We start from the raw sequence: 23,557 nt of genomic DNA, 5'->3' as shown, positions 1-23,557 counted from the left end.
CGTGCCCGGGGCGGGGCTGTACCGGGCGCTGGGCGGAGGAGCCTTGGTTGGGGACTGCCTGGAAACTGGCTGGGCCTGCTCCGGACGCCGCCGGGGCCGCGCATTCTCTTTCCGCCCGCTCCATGGCGGTGGATGCCTGACTGGAAGCCCGAGTGGGATGCGGCTGACGCGGAAGCGGCTCTGCTCGTTTCTTATCGCCCTGTACTGCCTATTCTCCCTCTACGCTGCCTACCACGTCTTCTTCGGGCGCCGCCGCCAGGCGCCGGCCGGGTCCTCGCGGGGCCTCAGGAAGGGGGCGGCCGCCGCGCGGGAGAGACGCGACCGAGGTAGGACTGGGTCTGCGGCTTCCTTCCGGCTCTGCGCTCTTGGCTGGGGGCTGCTGGGCGGCTGGGGCCGAGTCCCCGCACCCGGCTCTCATGTCCGGGATTACCCGCGGGGCCTAAGAAGCGCTTTGCCTCCTGCAGCCTCTCGAGCCAGCCCTTGGCTCGGAATTGGAGAATGGTCCTCATTCTTACCCAGATCTCACACGCCATCCCCGCTCCCCATCCCAGGGGGTGACAGGCGCGTCCGCCTTTCAAACACGTTAAAATCCAAGACGTCGTCTCAAATGCCAGAGATTTGCGGGAATGCTCCTGGAAGGCCTCAAAATCGCCGCACGGTTTAAGACATCCGTTTCCATGCTGAAACAAAGCCCTCTCTAATCCTGCAGTGACCGTAAGGCAGGCTTTACCTCCAAATTCTGGTCCCCTGTCCTGTGTTTTAACTTGTGTTAAGATCAGACTCGGCTTTCTCTTTCCCTTTATTCAGAATTTTGCACGATAGTATCTAAGACTGGTGAACACTACACTCGGAAGTCAGTTTTTTGTGCATAGGTTACTTGTATACAATGGATAAAAATAATTGCAAAAGTTAAGCCTGTAACTTGATACATATTATCCTGTTATTTTTAAAGGTTTTTTGTTGGGGAAGAGAATTTTCCTGTCTCAAGTTAGCATTTTATTTCTAAGACCTTTCAGAGTAAAAAAAGTTCAGTAAAAAAATTGCTGATTTTCTTTTTTGTTTTCATTGTGTATTACCAGTTTAAATTCAGTTGCTCTATCTCTCAAAAATTAAAGTTAGAACTAACACTTAATTTAAATGATTTGAATTTACCTACAACTGCAATAATAACTTACTGGTAAACACTCTTTTTAAAACAGAACAGTCCACTTTGGAAAGTGAAGAATGGAATCCTTGGGAAGGAGATGAAAAGAATGAGCAACAACACAGATTTAAAACTAGCCTTCAAATATTAAATAAATCCACGAAAGGAAAAACAGACCTCAGTGTACAAATCTGGGGCAAAGCTGCCATTGGTAAGTTAATATGTAGAAGGAAGACATGTAAAAAGCATTGTAAAATGTACTTTATTGATATGAAATTCATTTTAATATAATTTATTTCATAATTTGTTAATTAAGGCATCATGATATATTTTTTCACTTTTTGTCAATAATTCCTTTCTCCTTCCAATTAGACAACATCTGTTCATAAATGTACACACATACATATTCCACTATTGGTCTTTAGCAGAGCACAGCTTCATTTATTGATACATTGAGTAGGCTGTATAGTGTCATTAGATTGCAGTGCATATGTCAACTGAATTTTCATGAATCTGTGTATTTTTTGGACACTTGATACACAAGTGTAAGATGTGGCCCCTGCCCTTGATGGCCAAACACATTTGGGAAACACTGAAGAGTACAAAGTTAAACAAGGTCCTTCATTGCAGGCCTTTCTCAAGAGCCTTTAATATGACAATGTTCATTGTATCAGCGAAGGAACATATTACAGTATGTAGTTGATTAAACTTGATTGACCACAGAAGCATTTTTGCTGTGAATATCATGAGAGTGTAATGTTCTAAGGTATATATTATGCTCAATTACAGAATGGGGCCCTGAGGGTTTAAAGAGTCACAAAGAATTTAGTGACTTAGAAAGCGCTTTATTTGGCCTTTGAACGTGAGTTGGGTTTATGTACAATAAGGCTTTCTATGGATAGAAAGTACCAGATGAGAGGAAAATGTACAGAGCACAGTGCTCTGCTCATGGTATTTCATAAATTCGTTCATACTTACATACAAGTATACATCCTGGAAGATTACTACCTACCTCCAAATTTCAAGTACCTGAAACCAGGCCTTCAATCATCAAGTTCTAGCCATTATTTTTTAAATAAAGTCTCTAATATTGATTTCTTCTTTTAAATCTCAGGTTTTCATTTCCCGACTTCTCTCTTCTCAATCTGATAAGCGCAAAGTGGCCAAGTGAATTTCATCAAATGCTACCTTTTTTTTTTTAACACCTCTGCTGGCAGGAAAAATGCTACTTTCATCAGCCTATTCTCTAGGCACAGTTATAAAATACCATTATAGACATTCCCATTCAAAAGGGGAGAAAAATTGAAGTAAAAAAGTGTCACTGGTCCAAGCAATTTTGAAATCTAAATTTCATCTAAATGGCCAGCTCCATTAGATGATATTGCAGGCCTAGGAATAATCTATGGCTTGTACAGCTTTGCCCTCTGGCATTGCAGCCACACTCTTGAAGTCATCTTTTCCTTTTTCATAAAAAGTAGCACAAGTTTGCAGCTTAGTAATTTTATCAGCCTGTTGACAGCTGGTAAAATTTTCAGAGCCCATCAGCCTTCTTTCGTTGTGACCTCTTGCTGTCTTTTTTAGTCCAAGCTGCCAGTGTTTCTGCTCATATAACATTCTGAAAAACCTTGTGGGCCTCCTATGTATGTCACAGGATTCACTCCATTAGGTGAGAAGCTCCTCTGCAGATATTTTCTGAGTAGTCCCGTCTCCATTTCTGGCTTCTGCTGAGATGGCTGAGGAGACCTGTAAGTCACATGTATAATCTCTTCAAAGAGCCCTTTGTGTGAATGAATATTCAGATCTTCTGATCCTTCTGAGGCACTAGCAAAAGGTTGTGCAGCCACATCCTTGGTCTTGTTTCTGGAACACCCTTTTCAGACAGTAAATATAATTTTTCACATCTTTTGCAATCTTGATGTTTCGAGAATTTCCCAAATCATCAAATTCTGGTTCCCTTTTGCTTAACAGTTTTTCCTTCTATCTCTTTCTTCTTATATTTCACTAATCACCAAGAAGAAACCAGTCCACACTTTTCACTTTGCTTGGAACCCTCCAGCTAATTATTAAAGTTGATCACAAGTTCTGCTTTCCATGTAACTGCAGGATACAATCCAACTAAGCTTTTTACTGTTGTATAACAAGGATCCTCATCCTTCCAGTTTCTAATAACACATTCCTGATTTTCTTCTGAGCCCTCACCAGCAATTTCTTTAATATGCATATTCTAGGCGTGGTGTCTCACGCCCGTAATCCCAGCACTTTGGGAGGCTGAGGCCGGTGGATCACTTGAGGCCAGGAGTTCAAGACCAGCCTGGCCATCATGGTGAAACCCCGTCTCTACCAAAAATACAAAAATTAGCCAGACATTGTGGCACGTGCCTGTAATCCCAGCTACTCAGGAGGCTGAGGCAGGAGAATTGCTTGAACCCGGGAGGTGGAGGTTGCAGTGAGCCGAGATCACGCCACCTTACTCCAGCCTGGGCGACAGAGCGAGACTCTGTCTCAAAAAAAAACAAAAACAAAAACAAAAAAAAGATTGCATATTCTTACCAACAATCTGCTTGTGATCATTTAGATATCCTCTAAGACAATACAGGTTTTCTCTACTCTGCCTCACTTTCTTCAGTCTTCACTAGCTGAGTCATTAACATCCATATTTCTATCTGCAGGTTATTCAAGGCAGTCTAATCTAGGCTTTTTAAAATCATGTCCTCACAGTTCTCTCAGCCTTTCCCCATTACCCAATTTGAGAGCCACATCCACATTTTTAAGTATTTGTTACAGTAGCACCTCATTTCCAGGTGCCATAATCTTTACTGTAGAATCCATAGCATCCTATTGCAGCCATAACAAATTACCACAAATGTAGTATCCTACCTTTCTGAAGGCAGAACTCTAAAATGTGTGGGGGCTGTGTTACTTCTGGAGGCTCTAGAGGAGAACCTGTTTCCTTACCATTTAGAGTTTCTAGGGACTACCCGTATTCCTTCATTTATGGCCCCACATCACTCTGACCTCTGCTTCTATCTTTGTATATCCCTTGCCTCACTCTGACACTCCTGCCTCCCTTGTGTGAGGACTCTTGAGATTACATAGGGCCCACCTAGATAATCTATAATAATCTCTTCACCTCAGCATCCTTAACTTAATCATATTTTTAAAGTGTCTTTTACCATGTAAGGTAACATATTCATAGATTCTAAAGATAAGAATATGGACATCTTTGCTGGTGGGGCAGGAGGACATTATTCAACCCATCACATTTGGAAAGCTTTATCTAGTTGGCCACGTTTTAAACATGGTGGCTTGGGTTTCCTTTAGTACCAGGGTACAATGAGAATGGAACAAAAACCTCTTTGAGTGTAACCAAAACAGGGTGCCCAGAGGTGGTGTATGGTCTCCATAGCGCCTCATTGAGTAACACTGCTCTCTTCTACTCTCAGAGCTTTCATTCAGGTGAAATCATGATAAAACATCAGGGGCTGCCATAAGGAGAAAAGATGCAGTGGCATTTGTCTGTGAAGGGGATCATGCATTCAGGGATATGTGTTCAAGTGAGGAGGAGGTAATACCCCCTTGACATATTGAGTGTATTAATATATGTAAATACATGAGCTCCTCTGGCTCCATTTGGCACAAAATGGCAACTCTCCCAATCTGTTATAAAAACAGTTCTAACCACATAGTATAGTTTACTTTGTAATATAATACATTTCATTTCAGAATAAGACAGGTGATAAAGATCCATATAAATTAGGGGTTTCTCAAACCTAGAGTAGCAGAGGTCTTTAATATTAACTCACATTTTGCCACATTTTACACACTGACAGCTTCTGAGCTCTGTCTCTCATTAGCTGCCATGTTGATGATTTGGAGCTGTTGCTTGATAGCACTGCCTGCCAACGGCCCAAAGGGGAGGCATTCTGGTTTTATAGTCAAATGAGTAAAAGAACAGAACGTAAACTTGTCTCATGCACTAGAGTAGATGAGACAGTAAATTGTTTTGATTTTTTTTTTTTTTTGTTAATTACCAGGCTTGTATCTCTGGGAGCATATTTTTGAAGGCTTACTTGATCCCAGCGATGCGACTGCTCAGTGGAGAGAAGGAAAGTCAGTCATAGGAAGAACACAATACAGGTATTAGTGTATTAGTTGTGCAACATTAACCTTTGATGTTTTGCTCTACAATATTTTATGTAAATACTAAACGAAAAATAATAGGAAAATATATTTATAAAAATATTTCTGTTTCAACTTGTAAAGAATAGAGAAGTAAGTCTCATGAATATGTATTCATAATTAAGCTTACTTGGACCTTATGAAATTGTATATTACAGAATACTCCTTTTTGGAGTCATATGTCTGTTTTATTTTTACCTAATTATATAGAAAAGTTCATACTCCACATCTTAGAGCATTTGCATGGTGACAGCCATTTAAAACATTCTGTATCTTGGAGGAATAACATGTAAACCTAAAAGTATTTTCATTTTTCTCTTTCATATAATAGTCGTGTTCACTTTTTTAAATATTTAGGTGATATCAAAGCTCTTGCTGTCACTTTTTAGATTTTTGTTTATTAGAACAAATTTGATGAGTTCTATCAGGATTTATTTTTTATTTTAGATTTAATAAAACCAATGTATTGCTTAGACTTTTTTGGCCTTTTTATATAACTCTTTTCTATGACTGCATATTTTCTGAGTGTTTTTAAGTATATTAAGATTATTTTATTTAGGAAAACTATAATTTTATATGAAATGCTATTTTAGATTTTGCTTTCTTATTGAAATTAAAAATAAAAACATTATTTTTAAATGCTTATTTGTATAACAGTTGTATTATTGGGGGAAAATGTGAACTAAAGATTCTGCTTTCTATTGGAATTTCATTCTTTTCTACAGAAATCAGGAAAGGAAAAGCTATAGTTAACCTCAGTTTTGTTCTGATTTTTACTACAGCTTTAATTCTTTATTTACTTTATATACACTTGGAAAGCAGTTTTATTGCATGTATCTTTTCAAAGTTATACTTAAAAAGTAAACAGGTTTTTAAAATTATCATTGGTAATGATTATTTTTCCTTTCATCTTCATGCTTCTGTTGATCTAATCCCATTCAAGAGTTTAAATAGACCTAAACTTACAATGGTTGGATTTGGGTGTTTGAAAGTAAATGTGTATTATGTGTATAAATCTATTATTTTGGTATTTGAAAAGTAAATGTGTGTTAGGGATGTTAGTTTAATCTATCCATAATATATAAAATTTTCGGAAAAGTTACTAAAAATTCATAAAGTTAGCATCTTTAAGGTTAAAATTATACATTGTTACTATAATAATAGTGAAAGATTCGAGCAAAGAACATTAACTCCCAAAAGAAAGCCAAATGTATCCCTTACTTCTGAAATATTTGTGGGAGATTTTACAGGCATACTTTAGAGATATTGCATGTTCAGTTCCACACCACTGCAGTCAAGCAAATATTGCAATAAAGCAAGTCATAGGAATTTTTTGATTATCCAGTACATATGATAGTTATGTTTACACTGTACTGTAGTCTATTAAGTGTGTAATAGTATTATGCCTAAAAAAAAAAATACGTACCTTAAGTGAAAAATACTTTATTGCTAAAAAGTGCTGGCAGTTACCTGAGCCATCAGCAAGTCATCTTGTTGCTGGTGAGGGTCCTGCCTCGATGTTGATGTCTAATCAGGGTATTGATGACTCATCAGGGTGGTGGTTGCTGAAGGCTGGGGTGGCCGTGGCAATTTCTTAAAATAAGACAACAATGAAGGTTGCCACATCAGTTGACTCTTCCTTCACAAAAGTTTTCTCTGTAGCACATGATGCTATTTGGTGGCATTTTTACCCATAGAACTTCTTTCAAAATTGGAGTCAATCCTAGGCCAGATGCAGTGGCTCATGCCTGTAATCCCAGTACTTTGGGAGGCTGAGGTGGGTGGATCACTTGAGGTCAGAAGTTCGAGACTAGCCTGGCTATCATCGTGAAACCCTGTCTCTACTAAAAATACAAAAATTGGCTGCGAGTGGCAGCACACACCTGTAATCCCAGCTGCTTGGGAGGCTGAGGCAAAAGAATCCTTGAACCTGGGAGTCAGAGGATGCAGTAAGGTAAGGTCATGCCACTGCCCTCCAACCCCGGGTGACAGAATGAGTCTCAAAGAAAAAAAAAACCTGGAGCCAATCCTCTCAAACCCTACTGCTGCTTTATCAACTACATTTTTGGAATATTCTGAATCCTTTATTGTCACTTCACCAATGTTAACAACATTGTGTCTTCACCAGAAGTAGATTCCATCTCAGGAAACCACTTTCTTTGCTCATTCATAAAAAGCAACTCCTCATCTGTTGAAGTTTTATCATGAGATTGAAGCAATTCAGTCACATCTTCAGGTTCCACTTCTAATTCTACTTTTCTTGCCATTTCTACCACATCTGCAGTGACTTCCTCCACTTAAATCTCAAACCCCTCAAAGTCATCCATGAGGGTTTAAATCAGCTTCTTCCAAATTCCTTTTAATGTTGATGTTTTGACCTCATCCCATGAATTATGAATGTTCATGGTATCTAGAATAATGAATCATCTCCAGAAGGTTTTCATTGACTTTGCCCAGACCCATCAGAGGAACCACTGTCTGTGGCAGCTATAGCCTTATGAAAAGTATTTCTTTTGTTGTTATTGTTGTTGTTGTTTTTTTTTTGTTTTTTTTTTTTGAGACAGAGTCTCGCTCTGTCACCCAGGCTGGAGGGCACTAGCGTAATCTCGGCTTCCTGCAACTTGCGCCTCCCGGGTTCAAGTGATTGTCGTGCTTCAGCATCCCAAGTAGCTGGGACTATGGGCACACGCCACCACACCCAGCTAATTTTTTATTTTTAGTAGAGATGGGGTTTCACCATGTTGGCCAGGCTGGTCTCGGACTCCTGTCCCCAAGTGATCCACCCGCTTCAGCCTCCCAAAGTGCTAGGATTACAGGCGTGAGCCATAGTGTCTGGCCAAAAAGTATTTCTTAAATAAGACTTGAAGTCAAAATTACTCCTTGATCCATGGGCTGCAGAATAGATATTTTGTTAGCAGGTATGAGGACATGAATCTCCCGTACATCTCCATCAGATCTCTTGGGTGACCAGGTGCATTGTCAATGAGCAGTAATATTTTGAAAGGAATCCTTTTTTCTGAGCAGTACTTCTCAATAGTAAGCTTAAAATATTCAGTAAACCATGCTGTGAACAGATAGATGTTGCTGTCATCTAGGCTTTGTTCCATTTATAGGGCACAGGCAGAGTAGATTTAGGATAGTTCTTAAAGGTCCTAGGATTTTCAGAATGATAAATGAGCATTGGCTTCAACTTAAAGTCACCCAGCTACATTTAGCCCCTAATAAGAGAATCAGCCTGTCCTTTGAAGCTTTGAAGCCAGGCATTGACTTCTCTCTAGCTATGAAAGTCCTAGATGTCATCTTCTGCTCATATAAAGCTGTTTCATCTGCATTGAAAATCTGTTGTCTAGTGTAGCCACCTTCATCAATGATCTTAGCTAGATCTTCTGGATAACTTGCTGCAGCTTCTACATTAGCACTTGCTGCTTCACCTTGCATTTTTATGTTACGGAGATGGCTTCTTTCCTTAAACCTCATGAATCAACCTCTGGTAACATCAGACTTTTCTCCTGCAGCTTCGTCACCTTTATCAACCTTCACAGAATTGAAAAGAGTGGAGGCCTTGCTCTGGATTAGGCTTTGGCTTAAGGGAATGTTGTGGCTGGTTTGATCCTCTATCCAGACTATTAAACCTTTCTCCACATGAGCAATAAGACTGTTTCACCTTCACATCATTCATGTTGTTCACTGGAGTAGCACTTTTCCTTTCCTTCAAGAGCTTTTTCTTTGCATTCCCACCTTGATGTTTGGCATAAGAGGCCTAGCTTTTAGCTTGCCTCAGCTTTTGACATGCCTTCCTCACTAAGCTTAATTATTTCTAGCTTTTGGTTGCAGGCTTCTCCAACCCACCTTATTTTATTGTTGTTGTTGTTGTCCTGTTTTATTTTGTCTTAGGCTTTTAGCAGCCTGAAGCCATGGCTTTTAGTTTCTGTCTTTAGTAATAAGCAGAAAAGAGGGATAAGGAAGGGACTTTACTGGCCCAACCAGAAACAGAAACTAAGAATCCATGCCTATATTCTCTCCCTTGGACACTCCTGAAAGTGAGAGACTTGTGACTCTTCCTTTCACCTAGAGGGCATTCATTATAGGGTTATTAATTATAGGGAACACTTAGAGGGCATTATAGGGTTATTAATTGGCCTAATAGTGTTGTGTCTCAGGGAATAGGGAGGCCCAAGGAGATGGGGAGAAATGGGGGAATACTGGTTCGTGGAGCAGTTAGACCACACACACAGCATTTATCTATTAAGTTTGCCATCAGATCTTGTGAAACTTACTCACTATCATGAGAACAGTACAAGAAAGACCTGCCCCCATGATTCAATTGCTTCCCACTGGGCACCTCCCACAACATGTGGGAATTGTGGGGGCTACAATTCAAGATGAGATTTGGGTGGGGACACAGCCAAACCATATCACCATCTCATAGTGAGCACATGCTGTTGGAAAATGGTACCAATAGAATTGCTTGACTGGGGATCACCACAAACTTTCAATTTGTAAAAAACTCTTTATTTGCAAAGTACCATAAAGTGAAGCACAATAAAATAAGGTGTGCTGGTATTACGGCCAAAGAGTAATACCGTTTCCTCTTAGGATTTAAGAGAACTATATTCAAGAAAGGTCACCATTGTATGAGATTTTTTTAAACAGCGTATTGAAGTGTTAGGTTCATGAAAAGTAGCGTATGTAATTTATCCAAAATTAATAAACTTTTATGCAATTGTAAGTCTTGAGTTGAATCAACTACATGGTACTAACTTAAGTGTTTCCACACATTCGCCATCCTTATTTGACCAAAAGTGAATCAGAAGTAATGGCTCACCTTGAAGATATTGGAAGAATTTCTAAGTACTGTTAAGACACTTGTTGAAAACAAGTGTAAATATATTTTGTTTAAATAAACAAATGAGCTTATATCATTTAATTGTAGCCTCGAGACAATTCTAAGACAGAAGTAGAAAGGATATCATCAGTGTTGCAGGGCTCATCAGGCTCAGGAATGCTGATTTTTATCAACACATAGGCCCAAAGAATGAATTCCAGCATACCAAATAAATGATATAGAATGGAAAGAGAGCTGTCAGTCAGGCCATGTGTTTGTACTGGTTTGACTGACACACTCTTTCCATACAGGCAGGCTACAAGTGATAACCAATTATTTGAGGGTTGATTACATATGGAACCATAATATGGGATTTAATTATATGTAGTGCTTTTAACTCTGTTTCAGAAAGAAAGACAGAAATATGACTCCTTGTTCACCACTGAATCAGTAACATCATCCATAGGCTGTGCTCAGAATATGAATGCATGAATACATACACGGCAAACTGAATTTCTGGATGAGCCTGATGAAGCCCTGTCACCTCTGGGCAGTGTAGCAAGTGACTCAGTTATTGAGAGCACAGACTCTGGAGCCAGACTATCTTGGTTCAAATTCTTTTATTTTTTTCGAGACAGAGTCTTGCTCTGTCACCCAGGCTGGAGTGCAGTGGTGCAATCTCGGCTCACTGCAACCTCCACCTCCCGGGTTCAAGCAATTATCCTGCCTCAGCCTCCCAAGTAGCTGGGATTACAGGCATCTGCCACCATGCCCAGCTAATTTTTGTATTTTTAGTAGAAATGGGGTTTCACCATGTTGGCCAGGCTGGTCTCAAACTCCTGACCTCAAGTGATCCATCTGCCTCAGCCTCCCAAAGTTCTGGGATTACAGGCGTGAGCCACCATGCCCAGCCTCATAAATTATTTTCATACCATATAGAAAGCATAATGATAAGAATATGCATACTCTACCATGTTTATTGTTACGGAAATACAGAAGAAAGGCAATTAACTCAATCTGAGTTGCGTTAGGGGTGTGGGGCCTATCAACAAATGTTTCCTAAAGGAGGTGATAGCTGAGCAGTCTTTAAAATGAGTAGAAGTTAGCAAGGCAGAAAAAAGATTATATTCCCAGCAGAGGTGACATCAGAGGTTCATAAGTGATAAACTTGGGTTTATGCATGGAATTGCAAAACAATCAATATTCCTAGAGCATGAAGAAAAGGTAGGGTAGCTGAGATTGGGAGGACTGAGCAAGGGCCAGATCATGGTGGGCCTTGTATGTACCACATTAAGGCTCTTGGACTTTATTCTAGGGTAGTGAAAAGCAACTGAGGATGATTAAGCAGGATAGTGGTATTGTCATGTGTTTGTGTGCGTAGATTTCCCTAGCAGCCATGGGGGAAAGTGATTTGAAGGAGACAGGCAGACCAAGTAGGAGATTGGAAGTATCCAACAGAGATAAAACGAATGGATGAAATAGGGAAGTGGTAGTGGGTCAGAGCCAGGGACAAATTCGAGAAATATTTAGGAGCAAAATGGTCGGAATTTAGGGATTACTTAGATGGGAAGATGAGAGAGGGAAACAAATCTGACAAGTCCCTAGTTTCTAGTTTGCATGAGTAGGTAGCTAATGTGACACAAAAATAGAAAATACAGAAATAGGAGCAAATTTGTCCACTCTTCTCTAGCCCACCACCCAACATCTACCTATCTCCTCTTTCTCAGCAGACAACCCTGTCTCCTCTTTCATCAGGAAAATTGAGGACATCATAATTATCTCTCTTAACTAGCTGCTCTAACATGTACCTACTCTCTATCTGGTCCCTCACCCATCCTTATCTCTTTCCAAGCTCTCAAACATTGAGTGATCTTTCCTGGCTCAAGGTTAAAGCCCACCACCTGTGCATCCCACCTGCTTCCAGGACCTTGTTCCATGCATTAATTTCTTGCTCTCCTTTATTCTCCACTTCATTCATTATTGCTTTATCACCTTCTCTTCAAAACTTTCAGAATCCTTGTCTATACTCACTGTAATCACTTCCTTACTTCTCAACCCGTTGCTGTTTGACTAACAAACTTCCCAACACACATACGTACATACATACATACAACCCAAGTATCTGAATCTAATGAAATTTTTTTGTCCCTTAAAGTTTCATCTTTTAGATCTGTGGTTCCTTGACGGAGGCACTGTGGGACATCACAAAATATTTTAAATATTTATGGGAAACACTTGATATCTTTCAGGCCCCATGCAAACTGCAAGTTCAAAATAGTACAGTTTCAACATTAGATCACCCTGTATTTATTTGAACAATGTCAGGACTTTGTGAAGCTGGGTCTTCCATGGTTGCCGTGATAAAATGCATGCACTGCACAAAAATCAGTGTGAAACAGGAAATGACACTGACAGTGTCCACTGATTCCAAGGTTTGAGAAGTTCTGTAGTGCTCAGCAGGTGCACACATGCTATTAAATATTTGTGATTAGTTAAGAATGAAATAGGAGGCCGGGCGCGGTGGCTCACGCTTGTAATCCCAGCACTTTGGGAGGCCAAGGCGGGCGGATCACGAGGTCAGGAGATCGAGACCACGGTGAAACCCCGTCTCTACTGAAAATACAAAAAATTAGCCGGGCGTGGTGGCGGGCGCCTGTAGTCCCAGCTACGCAGGAGGCTGAGGCAGGAGAATGGCGTGAACCCGGGAGGCGGAGCTTGCAGTGAGCTGAGATTGCGCCACTGCACTCCAGCCTGGGTGACAGAGCGAGACTCCGTCTCAAAAAAAAAAAAAAAAAAAAGAATGAAATAGGAATACGATTTTTTTCTTTCAGTGTCTGTATATTTTTAAGTCACTTTTAAGCTGTTAGGACATAGACACTTACTAGGTTGTTTAGACCTAATGACTTTAAAAATTGAACTGTTAAGTATTTCTTTTAGCTTGGGAGACACTGAAAAATTTACAGAAACACTAAAGGTGCTGAGAACCTCTGACCTACACCTTGGCTTCCCAGTATTGACCCCATGGCTTTCACCATTACCAAAACACAGGGAGCTGTGGACATCCAAGACCAAGACAGTATAAATGTGCCCTTGAATGAATCATACTTCATTTTGTTAATTTGTGTGGATCACTAAAATTAGAAAGATATTCCTTTCACATGAAAGTTACATTTGAGAATAGCATCATGTATTTTATTTTAATACATTGACTAAAACCTACTTTCTTTTTCTTTTTCTTTTTTTTTTTTTTTTGAGACAACGTTTCATTGTTACCCAGGCTGAATGAAGTGCAGTGGTGTGATTTCAGCTCACTGCAGCCTTGACTTCCTGGGCTCAAGTGATCCTCCTGCCTCAGCCTCCTGAGTAGCTGGGACTACAGGCATGCACCACCATGCCCAGCTAATTTTTGTATTTTTTGTAGAGGTGGGTTTTCACCATATTGTGTAGGCTGGTCTCAAACTCCTGGACTCAAGCGATCTGCCTACCTCAGTCAACTAAAGTGCTGGGATTACAGGCATGAGCCACCACACCCAGCTGTATGGCACTCTAAAATTGTTTGGGCACATGATACATATGGGCTTAATGTCAAATAACCAAATTTGAGTCTGATCTGTACCATTTCCTATCTAGTGTCAGCTAGCTTTATGCAAGTCATAGAAGCTCTCTCAGGATTTCCTTTTTTTCCTTCATAAAATTTGCCTAACATGGGGAAGGAGGACTGGAAGACTTTCTCACACTCTAAGAATTATACCTGCTTATATTTCTAAAAGAGAAATGTGAAGTATTCATATGCTACCAATAATAAATATTTTAAACATACCATAATTATCATCATTGCTAGTTTTTCTAGCCCCTCAGATTCTGCATATTGTCTTAAATTACTAAGTTATCACTGAATCATTAGTCATTGCCAGTGCTAGATACTGTCTAAGGCAAACATAGTCCTCAAAACGTAGTCCTGGTCCCTGTATGTTATATAATTTTAGAATAATGTCATATAAATCATATGGTACATGCACACATAGTAAAATATATTTTTAGGTTTTGTGTTTTAACTAATATCTGTTTAGTATTTGTTAACCATGGTGTTATGGAAAAACTTAAGTTCTGAAGTGACACAGAGCTTGGTTGAGAACTCAGCATTGCCATTACAAGCTGACAGCTAAAGTGCAGTTTCACAAATGCCAATGAGAGAATAATGAACTCCTCAGAGTTGTTGTGGGGGTTAATGATGACCCATGCAAAGTGCTTATGTATCATGTATATAAAAGGCATTGAACAAATGTTTTTATCCCCAGCAGTAAGAAGCAATGAAAGTAGGCTTTGGGTATATTTGTGCTGAAAATTAAAAGATTCTATCAGGATATAAAGAAATGGTTTAAGCAAGTTATAAAGAATCCAGGATAAGAGTGACTAATTTTAAGATGAATTAAATGGTACTTGTTCTATTTAATATATACTAGTGAAAAGATTTCAATGGTACTGGTTGTTCTAGGCAGCACTTAATATGAAAAAAATGAGTTATGATACATGTCTGTTCCTTTAATGAAAACTTTTTTAAAATACAGTTAAAAAGAGAGTAGGCTGAGCACAGTGGCTCATACCTGTAATCCCAGCACTTTGGAAGGCCAAGGCAGGTGAATCACTTGAGGTCACGAGTTCAAGACCAGCCTGGCCAAAATGGCAAAACCCTGTCTTTACTAAAAATACAAAAATTAGTTGGGCATGGTGGCACGCACCTGCAGTCCCAGCTACTCAGGAGCTGAGGCATAAGAATTGCTTGAACCCAGGAGGCAGAAGCTGCTGTGAGCTGAGATCATGCCACAGCACTCCAGCCTGGGCAACAGAGTGAGACTCTGTCTCAAAAAAAAAAAAAAATGGTAATACAACAAATTCCCATTTACTCACCATTCAAAACTAACAAATTTCAGCTCTCTGTCATATTTGCTTCAGATATTTAATTTTCCTGTTAAAATAATTAAATACTTTCAATAAGGGTAAAGCTTCCTTTCTACTGTTTTCTAGTCCCTTTCCTCTTCCTTCCTCCTCAGATACAATTGCTATCATGCATTTGATGTGGATCCTCCCATTCAAATTTTTATATTTATACTGATCCTAAATATATATGCGTAAAGAATTTTTATGACCGTATTTTCAAGTTTATGTATATTTTGTGAGTGTCCTAATCCTTGCTTTTTTTAACATTATATTTTCGAGATATAACATTCATGGAATGTTTGTAATGCTATTCTTCATTTCTTAATTTGTCAGCACTTTCTCATCCATTGAATCAGATGAAGAGTGTAATAGCAGCTCACACCATAAAAGGGTTGAGAACTACTGACTTTAAATACCTTTCTGGTTTTACAGAGTTCCATGCTATTCAATTATATTTCTTTGCTTAAGAGTTTAAATTCTAGCCAGCATTTATTTTCAGTATGGTTAAAACAACAACAGAAAAAAAGGTCAGGCATGGTGGTTCACGCCTGTAATCCCAGTACTTTGGGAGACTGAGGTAAGTGGATTGCTTCAGCCAAGGAGTTCAAGACCAGCATTGGCAACATGGTGAAACCCCATCTCTACAAAAAAATACAAAAAATTGCCTGCGTGTAGTGGTGCACACCTGTAGTCCCAGCTACTCGGGAGGCTGAGGTGGGAGGATCACCTGAGCCAGAGAAGTTGAGGCTGCAGTGAGCCAAGATTGCACCACTGCACTCCAGCCTGGGCCACAAGAGTTGAGACCCTGCCTCAAAAAAAAAAAAAAAAAAAAACTATCGCATTTTGTATTATCATATGCAAATTGATCTGCCTACAACCAAAGCTTACCATTAATCTACAGCTATGCCCCATCATTCAAACTTGTTCAAAAGAAATTGTATTATAGAAATTTTACTTCTAGATAGAATATGGATTAAGTCTCATTGTAGATTTTGTATAAAATGATGAATTTCTGATACCAAATACCTTTGTTCAGGCTTTGTTTGTCTCTTGTTTTTGTTGTGTTGTTTTTAACAGCTTCATCACTGGTCCAGCTGTAATACCAGGGTATTTCTCCGTTGATGTGAATAATGTGGTACTTATTTTAAATGGAAGAGAAAAAGCAAAGATCTTTTATGCCGCCCAGTGGTTACTTTATGCACAAAATTTAGTGCAAATTCAAAAACTCCAGCATCTTGCTGTTGTTTTGCTCGGAAATGAACATTGTGATAATGAGTGGATAAACCCATTCCTCAAAAGAAATGGAGGCTTCGTGGAGCTGCTTTTCATAATATATGACAGCCCCTGGGTTAATGACGTGGATGTTTTTCAGTGGCCTTTAGGAGTAGCAACGTAAGTACAAAATATGATTAAACATTTTTAGGCCCTAACACCTGAATTTCTGAACCAGGAAGACTTATTCAACATTGTAATAAATTTAGTTCTTCTGGGATTATTGAGGCCAGGTACAGTCTTTCTCAGAGATAAAAATAGGGTGTGGTCGCATCCTTCACTAACAATTATGATGTTTTTAAGAGTATTTTATTCTTTAACGAGGAGATGAGTTACTTTTTTTCTTTTAAAACCCCAAGGCATAGAATGAATTTTTCAAGCTTATTAGGAGTGCCATAAAAAGATATTTAGCAGAGAAATGGCAGATAGATTTTTTTAAAAACAATGGTAGTATCTATATAAATTATAGTAAAAAAAGGCAATATTATTGTATCAGGAATATACTGTACCATTGTGTTTGAGACTGGCTGAATTTATACAAATCCCTTCGATAAAAGGAGGGATTAATTAAATGATAGCTAAGGTTTCTCAAGATACAGTCTTTTAGGCCGGGCGCAGTGGCTCACTGCCTGTAATCCCAGCACTTTGGGAGGCCAACGTAGGCAGATTGCTTGAGTCCAGGAGATCAAGAGCATCCTGGGCAACATGGCAAAACCCTATCTCTACAAAAAAGAAAATCAAAAATTATCTGGGCATGGTGACATGGACTCCTGTATGGCGCCTGTAGTTCTAGCTACTCATGAGGTTGAGGCGGGAGGATCACTTAAGCCCAGGAGATTGAGCTGAGATTGTACCACTGCACTCTAGCCTGGGCAACAGAGTGAGATGAGACTGTGTCTCAAAAAAAAAAAAAAAAAGATACAGTCTTTCTCCAGCTATAAAATGGAAAACATATATGTTTATCTTTCTGTTAATAGGATGTTTTTAATTAAGAGCAAGTTGACTTTAAGATAAGTTGCCACTAGTATATAAACCTCCTGAGAGCAGGGATTTTTGTCTCTTTTGTTCACTGCTCTATCCACAGAGCCTAAGACAGCACCTGCACAGAGTAGGCATTCTGTATTTGTTGAGTGGATAAATTATGAAAAATCTCACTGACATGATTTTTGAATCATACATCCATTATTCATTATTCTGTCACTGGTTGCTGGATGTGGCCTTAGACTGCTGCCTAGTTAGCGACACAGATGTCACTGGCACATCTGTGCCAGTAATGAGATGTATTCCCAAGCCTACTCCTATAACACCCTAACTCAGTAGGTTTGGGGTAAGGCCAGACAAAAAGGTTTTTGTTAAGTAAAGCCAGGTTAAGACCCTCTTAAAAATCTATTTTTTGAGCAGAGCCTGCATTTGTAAAATGTTTTCATATAGTATAAGATGGAACCTCTTGGTAATCATGGTGTTGTTGCACTAGGCCAGTATATTTCTTATATACGTCCGTGGTTCTCAACCAGGGGCAATTTTGCCCACCGGGAGACATTTGGCAGTATCTGGAGACTTTTTTTTTTTTTTTTTTCAGACGAAGTCTTGCCCTGTCACCCCAGCTGGAGTTCAGTGGCACGATCTCGGCTCTCTGCAACCTCTGCCTTCCAGGTTCTAGCCATTCGCCTGCCTCAGCCTCCCAAGTAGCTGGGATTACAGGTGGGCACCACCACTCTTGGCTAATTTTGTATTTTTTGTAGAGAGGGGGTTTCGCCATGTTGGCCAGGCTGGTCTCGAATTCCTGACCTCAAGTGATCTGCTTGCCTCGGACTCCTAAAATGCTGGGATTACAGGCATGAGCCACTGTGCCTGGCCTGGAGACATTTTTGATTGTCACAACTGGAGGAAAGAGATTGTCACAACTGGTATCTAGCAGATAGAGCCCAGGGATGCAGCTGAACACCCCACAATGTATAGGACAGCCTCCACAAGAAAAAATTAACCCAAAATGTCAGTAATGCTGAGGCTAAGAAACCCTGTTATATACTAACTGTTAGGTAAAATTTTGTTCTCGTGTGAAGGTTATATTTCAGGTACACAGTTTAATCCTTGGTATTTCCAAATGCTCATAAAAATAGGTAACTTTTCCTGTATGGCATACCATGGTTTTATCTGTCAGTTTGTTTTAATCTACTTGAAAAGCCCTTGGGATTAATTTTTCAGAGCCCTTTGCAATAGCAAAATATATAATCTTTCCTTTTTTTTAATTGACAAATAGTAATTGTATATGATAATGGGGTACAAATGATGTTTTGAAATATATTTACAATGTAGAATGCTTAAATCAGACTAACAAATCCGTAACCTTATATACTTAACAATTTTTGTGGTAAAAACATAAAATCTGCTGTTTTAGCAATTTTGAAATATACAGTGCATTATTATTTATTATAGTCACCCTATTCTGTATGATAGATCACTAAAGCTTATTCCTCCTGTCCAACTGAAACTTCATACCCTTTGATCACCATCTTCCTTTTCCCCATCCATCTCCCTCCCCTGGAGTATTCTGTAATCTTTTCATCACCTGGCTAAAATGTTGCCTAAATCATGATCATTATGAATACAGAAGAGTCTTTATACTTTGAAGGTTTTGAATGTAACATGCCTAACAGCTTCAGATGAGTAATGCAAGTTAAAGAATGTCAAAAACAAATAACTTTAGGCACAACATCTCTATAACACTTTTGTAAGAGGTGTCAGTGTGAAATTCAGTTTTTTTAAGTCAGTAGCTTCAGGGAATTTTCCAAAGTATGCATGGAAAATTACAATTTGAGATTTAGAAATCACATTTTAAACCTCTTCTGTATACTTCTTGCTACCTAAGAGGTTGGGTTATGGGGAATTTTTGCCAATTCTATATCATATATTAATTCATGTGTATTTATTTTTATAGATATAGGAATTTTCCTGTGGTGGAGGCAAGTTGGTCAATGCTGCATGATGAGAGGCCATATTTATGTAATTTCTTAGGAACGATTTATGAAAATTCATCCAGACAGGCACTAATGAACATTTTGAAAAAAGATGGGAACGATAAGCTTTGTTGGGTTTCAGCAAGAGAACAGTAAGTTCTATGCTTATTTAATTCATTCATTTTGTTCTCCAGTCTGAGAGTTGCTTTATGTAGAAACACAGGTTTCCAAAGAGGCATTGTTAACTCTATTTGTACCAATCTTTCCCCAGAAGATACATTAGTAATTAAAACTGTGAAGAGACTGGGTTGTACACATTTAGAATAGGGAGAACCGCCTATGACTGTAGTCCATCTTGAAGACGAACACTGGTAACTGTCATTTGCAAATTTCAGTTGTTAGGGTTTCCTCAATAATATTTGTTAGTCACACAGGAGATTATAAATGCTAATGAGATACTTAGGTTCATCGCTGAGATGATGTGCAGTGGACCAATTCAGTGTTCCAAGACCGGTGTGCAGTACCCCTCACAAATTCAGGAATTCAGGAACCTGACACCATCTTCAGGACATGGACCTTGTATTCTTCTTCTGTGAATCCCCAGATCTAACATAGGACCTTGGACAAAGTAGGCCTAGGATAAATGGTGAGTGGATGAATGCTTGGATAGGGAGACTCAATAGGGTTAAATTTCTTCTTTTATGTAGTAACCAGGAAACAGGTGTTCATGGTGTGAAGGAAGTAAATTTGCAATCATTTATTTTGTTTTTAAATAGACAAATCAAGTTTTCAAATAAACAAAGCATAATGCAGAGTCATCAGGGAAGTAATGCCTTAAAAATGTCTGGTTAGGTCTGGAATTTTACTTTTTAAATTATAGCAAGTAGTCTTTATTGCAGTGTAACCATATCATATTCGTTCAGTCAATGTTTACCAAGCAATTGCTCTATGCCAGAAACTGTTTAGCCACAGTAAATGCAGCAGTGAACAAAACAAAGTCCATGCCCTCCTGGCACTTAAATGCTTGTTGGAGGAGACAAGCAAGTAAAATATATTGTGTGTCAGAAGATGATAAATGCCCTGTAAAAAAAGTAAGCAGAAGAATGGCATAGAAAGAGCTTGGGTGTTGGTGGTGGAGCATTTGCTACTTTGGAATATCCAAGGAAGACATTCATTAGAAGGTTACATTTATGCACAGGCCTTAAGAATGTGCATGGGTGAGTCTTGTGTATATTTGGGAGAAGACTATTCCAGACGGAGGGAAGAGCAAAGGCCCTGAGGCGGGAGTGTGCTATGTTACAGGAACAACAGGGCCAGTATGTCTGGAGTGGAATGAATGAGGACAGTGTAAAATAACAAAGGTTATTACGGGAATAATTCTTGTAATTCCTCTCATACCATTGAGCCAGAGGTTTGTGTAGATGTTTTCTTTGTTTCTCATTGTTGCTTCTAGACTATTCTCCCCTTTGCCTCCCTAATAATCCCAATTTTGAAACTCATGTCAGCAGACAAAACCATCCATCACCCTTACTCTCTGAAATCATGCACTTACCCTTGGGTTTATCCCCCTACTTCTTTGAAGAGTTTAGCTCCTGGTACTCTCTAGCTCTGTCTGACACTACTCTGTTCTCAATTCTTAGTGTAGACTGGCAAATCTACATAGATGGTCTTTCTATCATTTTGGTCTTTGCAGTTCCTTCACCTCCCCTCCTCCAATAATCTGGGCTTCCACCTGACCTCAGCCATTCTCTCTCATGGTTATTTCCTAGACTTTGTCATTACAGATACTGCACCTTCTCAACATGATCTGAAGTCACAGCATCTCTTTCTACAACCACCATCATCTGTCATTCCAGCTCATTCCGTGTAATAATCTGACTCTCACAATTCAGCTGGCACTTAGAATCTATTGTTCCTACTACCCTTTTGTTGTCCTTCACTCCCCTTTCTTCATTTTATTCTTCACCTAACTTAAATTTCATTGTCAATCATAATTGCCTATACCATCAGCTCCCTAATTCCCTAATCTGGCAAACCATAACTCTGGTTAAATCCAGCTCTCTGCCTACTCTATGCCTGCACCCATGCAGCTAAACATAATTGGAGAAAGGTGCTAATTGACCTTTATTTAAACACACGACTTTGAACCTCAGGTGCCCAGCAGTCTTATATTTCCCTTGTCCATATATTCTCCCACTCTCCTAGAAGGCTGTTTTATACCTTCTTCTCTCCTACACTCTTAACACCTCCATCTTTCTTACTTTATGACCCTATTGCTTATTTCACTGAGAATAGTCAAGAGAAAGCATCTATCTTTTTTTTTTTTTCTTTTGAGACTGAGTTTCACTCTTATTGCCCAGGCTGTAGTGCAGTTACACGATCTCGGCTCACTGCACCCTCCGCCTCCCAGGTTCAAGCAATTCTCCTACCCCAGCCTCCCGTGTAGCTGGGATTACAGGTGCACGCCATCATGCCCGGCTAATTATTGTATTTAGTAGAGACGGGGTTTTACCTTGTTGGCCAGGTTGGTCTCGAACTCCTGACCTCAGGTGATCCACCGCCTTGGCCTTACAAAGTGCTGGGATTACAGGCATGAGCCACCGCACCCAGCCGCGTCTATCTTTCTTTACTGATCTTTCAGCTTCTACCCTTGCCCCGTACAGTCCATTCTCAGCACAATAGCCAGATTGATTCTAATGAAACCTACATCACGTCATGTCACCCCATGATCAAAAGCCTGCATGATAGAGTCCCGTGTGACCATTCAGACTTTATCTTCTGCGCCTGTTCCCTCAGTTACCCTACCTCAGCCACCTTGGCTTCCCGGCAGCTCCTTGTGCATGCCAGGCACATGCTGTCTCATGGCCTTCACTCTTGCTTGCTCTTTTATCCCCCCAGATCTACGTGGCTTGCTCCTTCATTCCCAACTCTGTGCTCAGATGCTGCCGCAGTAAGACAGTCCCTCATCACTTATTTAAGACTGCAACCCTACCCCCTCAGAAACTCCTGCTCTACTTACTCCTTTGCTCTTTTCTCACAGTATTCTACCCCATCTAAATAATTTACTGACTTCACTTGGTCACTATCCATCTCCACCACTAGAACTAGAATATATGCTCCATGAGGGCAAGGTAGGGAAGAGAGGACCTGGCACTCCCAAAGTATGGGTTGAATTATTATTATCCATTCAGAAATGTTACGGTGACTCCTAGATTTTATGAATGTACAACTGTAAAATGTTCCAATTCTTCAGCATTTTTGAGAAATCTGTTTGGGCCAGGATTTTGGATATCTCTTATGCCTATCATCTCTATAAAGTTTCACCATTTCCTGAAACTGATTTTATTAAAAGATAAGGTATTTTTGTTCACAAAATATATACTTAGTACTAAGTGAAAACTACAGTTGTTTTTCTGATTTTCTAGCTGGCAGCCTCAGGAAACAAATGAAAGTCTTAAGAATTACCAAGATGCCTTGCTTCAGAGTGATCTCACATTGTGCCCGGTCGGAGTAAACACAGAATGCTATCGAATCTATGAGGCTTGCTCCTATGGCTCCATTCCTGTGGTGGAAGACGTGATGACAGCTGGCAACTGTGGGAATACATCTGTGCACCACAGTGCTCCTCTGCAGTTACTCAAGTCCATGGGTGCTCCCTTTATCTTTATCAAGAACTGGAAGGAACTCCCTGCTGTTTTAGAAAAAGAGAAAACTATAATTTTACAAGAAAAAATTGAAAGAAGAAAAATGTTACTTCAGTGGTATCAGCACTTCAAGACAGAGCTTAAAATGAAATTTAATAATATTTTAGAAAGTTCATTTTTAATGAATAATAAAAGTTAATTATCTTTTTGAGCTAAGATGTGATTTTTAAAATCATTTTGACTACTGGGTGTATAAGTGTTTGTGTGTGTATGTATTTATAGATGTTCTTTAAGGTACCCTTGAAAACTCTACATTATGTATGCGACATAATGACATTTCAGTCAATGGTAGACTACATATATGATAGTGGTCCCGTAAGATTATAATGGAGCTGAAAAATTTCTATCGCCTAGTGATGTCATAGCCTAGTGATGACATATGTATTGCAATACATCACTCACGTGTTTGTGGTGATACTGGTGTAAACAAATCTATTGCACTGCCAGTCAAGTAAAAGTACAGCAATTATGTCCGGTACATAATATTTAATAATGATGACAATAAATGACTATGTTACTGCTTTGTGTATTTACTATA

The 23,557-nt window shown here is 39.4% G+C and overlaps 1 protein-coding gene across 4 annotated transcripts; it reads left to right on the top strand.

The window, feature by feature from the left end:
* On the top strand, positions 1–23,557 carry RXYLT1 (ribitol xylosyltransferase 1). 4 transcript variants are annotated; one of them, XM_055250925.2, is made up of 6 exons: positions 1–326; positions 1,200–1,355; positions 5,179–5,281; positions 16,164–16,478; positions 19,297–19,467; positions 22,741–23,557. In XM_055250925.2, the coding sequence occupies exons 1-6, from the start codon at positions 158–160 to the stop codon at positions 23,156–23,158; spliced, it is 1,332 nt and encodes a 443-aa protein (XP_055106900.2). In that variant the 5' UTR covers positions 1–157; the 3' UTR covers positions 23,159–23,557. The 4 variants fall into 4 exon arrangements, with proteins under 4 accessions (XP_055106900.2, XP_063477379.1, XP_063477378.1 ...); XM_063621308.1 differs by lacking the exon at positions 1–326 and adding an exon at positions 4,588–4,709 and having other exon boundaries at positions 1,225–1,355; XM_063621309.1 differs by lacking the exons at positions 1–326; positions 5,179–5,281 and having other exon boundaries at positions 1,213–1,355.

This window comes from Symphalangus syndactylus, chromosome 17, assembly GCF_028878055.3.
Source record: "Symphalangus syndactylus isolate Jambi chromosome 17, NHGRI_mSymSyn1-v2.1_pri, whole genome shotgun sequence".
Classification (NCBI taxonomy): Eukaryota; Metazoa; Chordata; class Mammalia; order Primates; family Hylobatidae; genus Symphalangus; species Symphalangus syndactylus.
The sequence above is the reverse complement of the archived record's forward strand: the minus strand, read 5'-3'. Positions and strand labels throughout refer to the sequence as shown.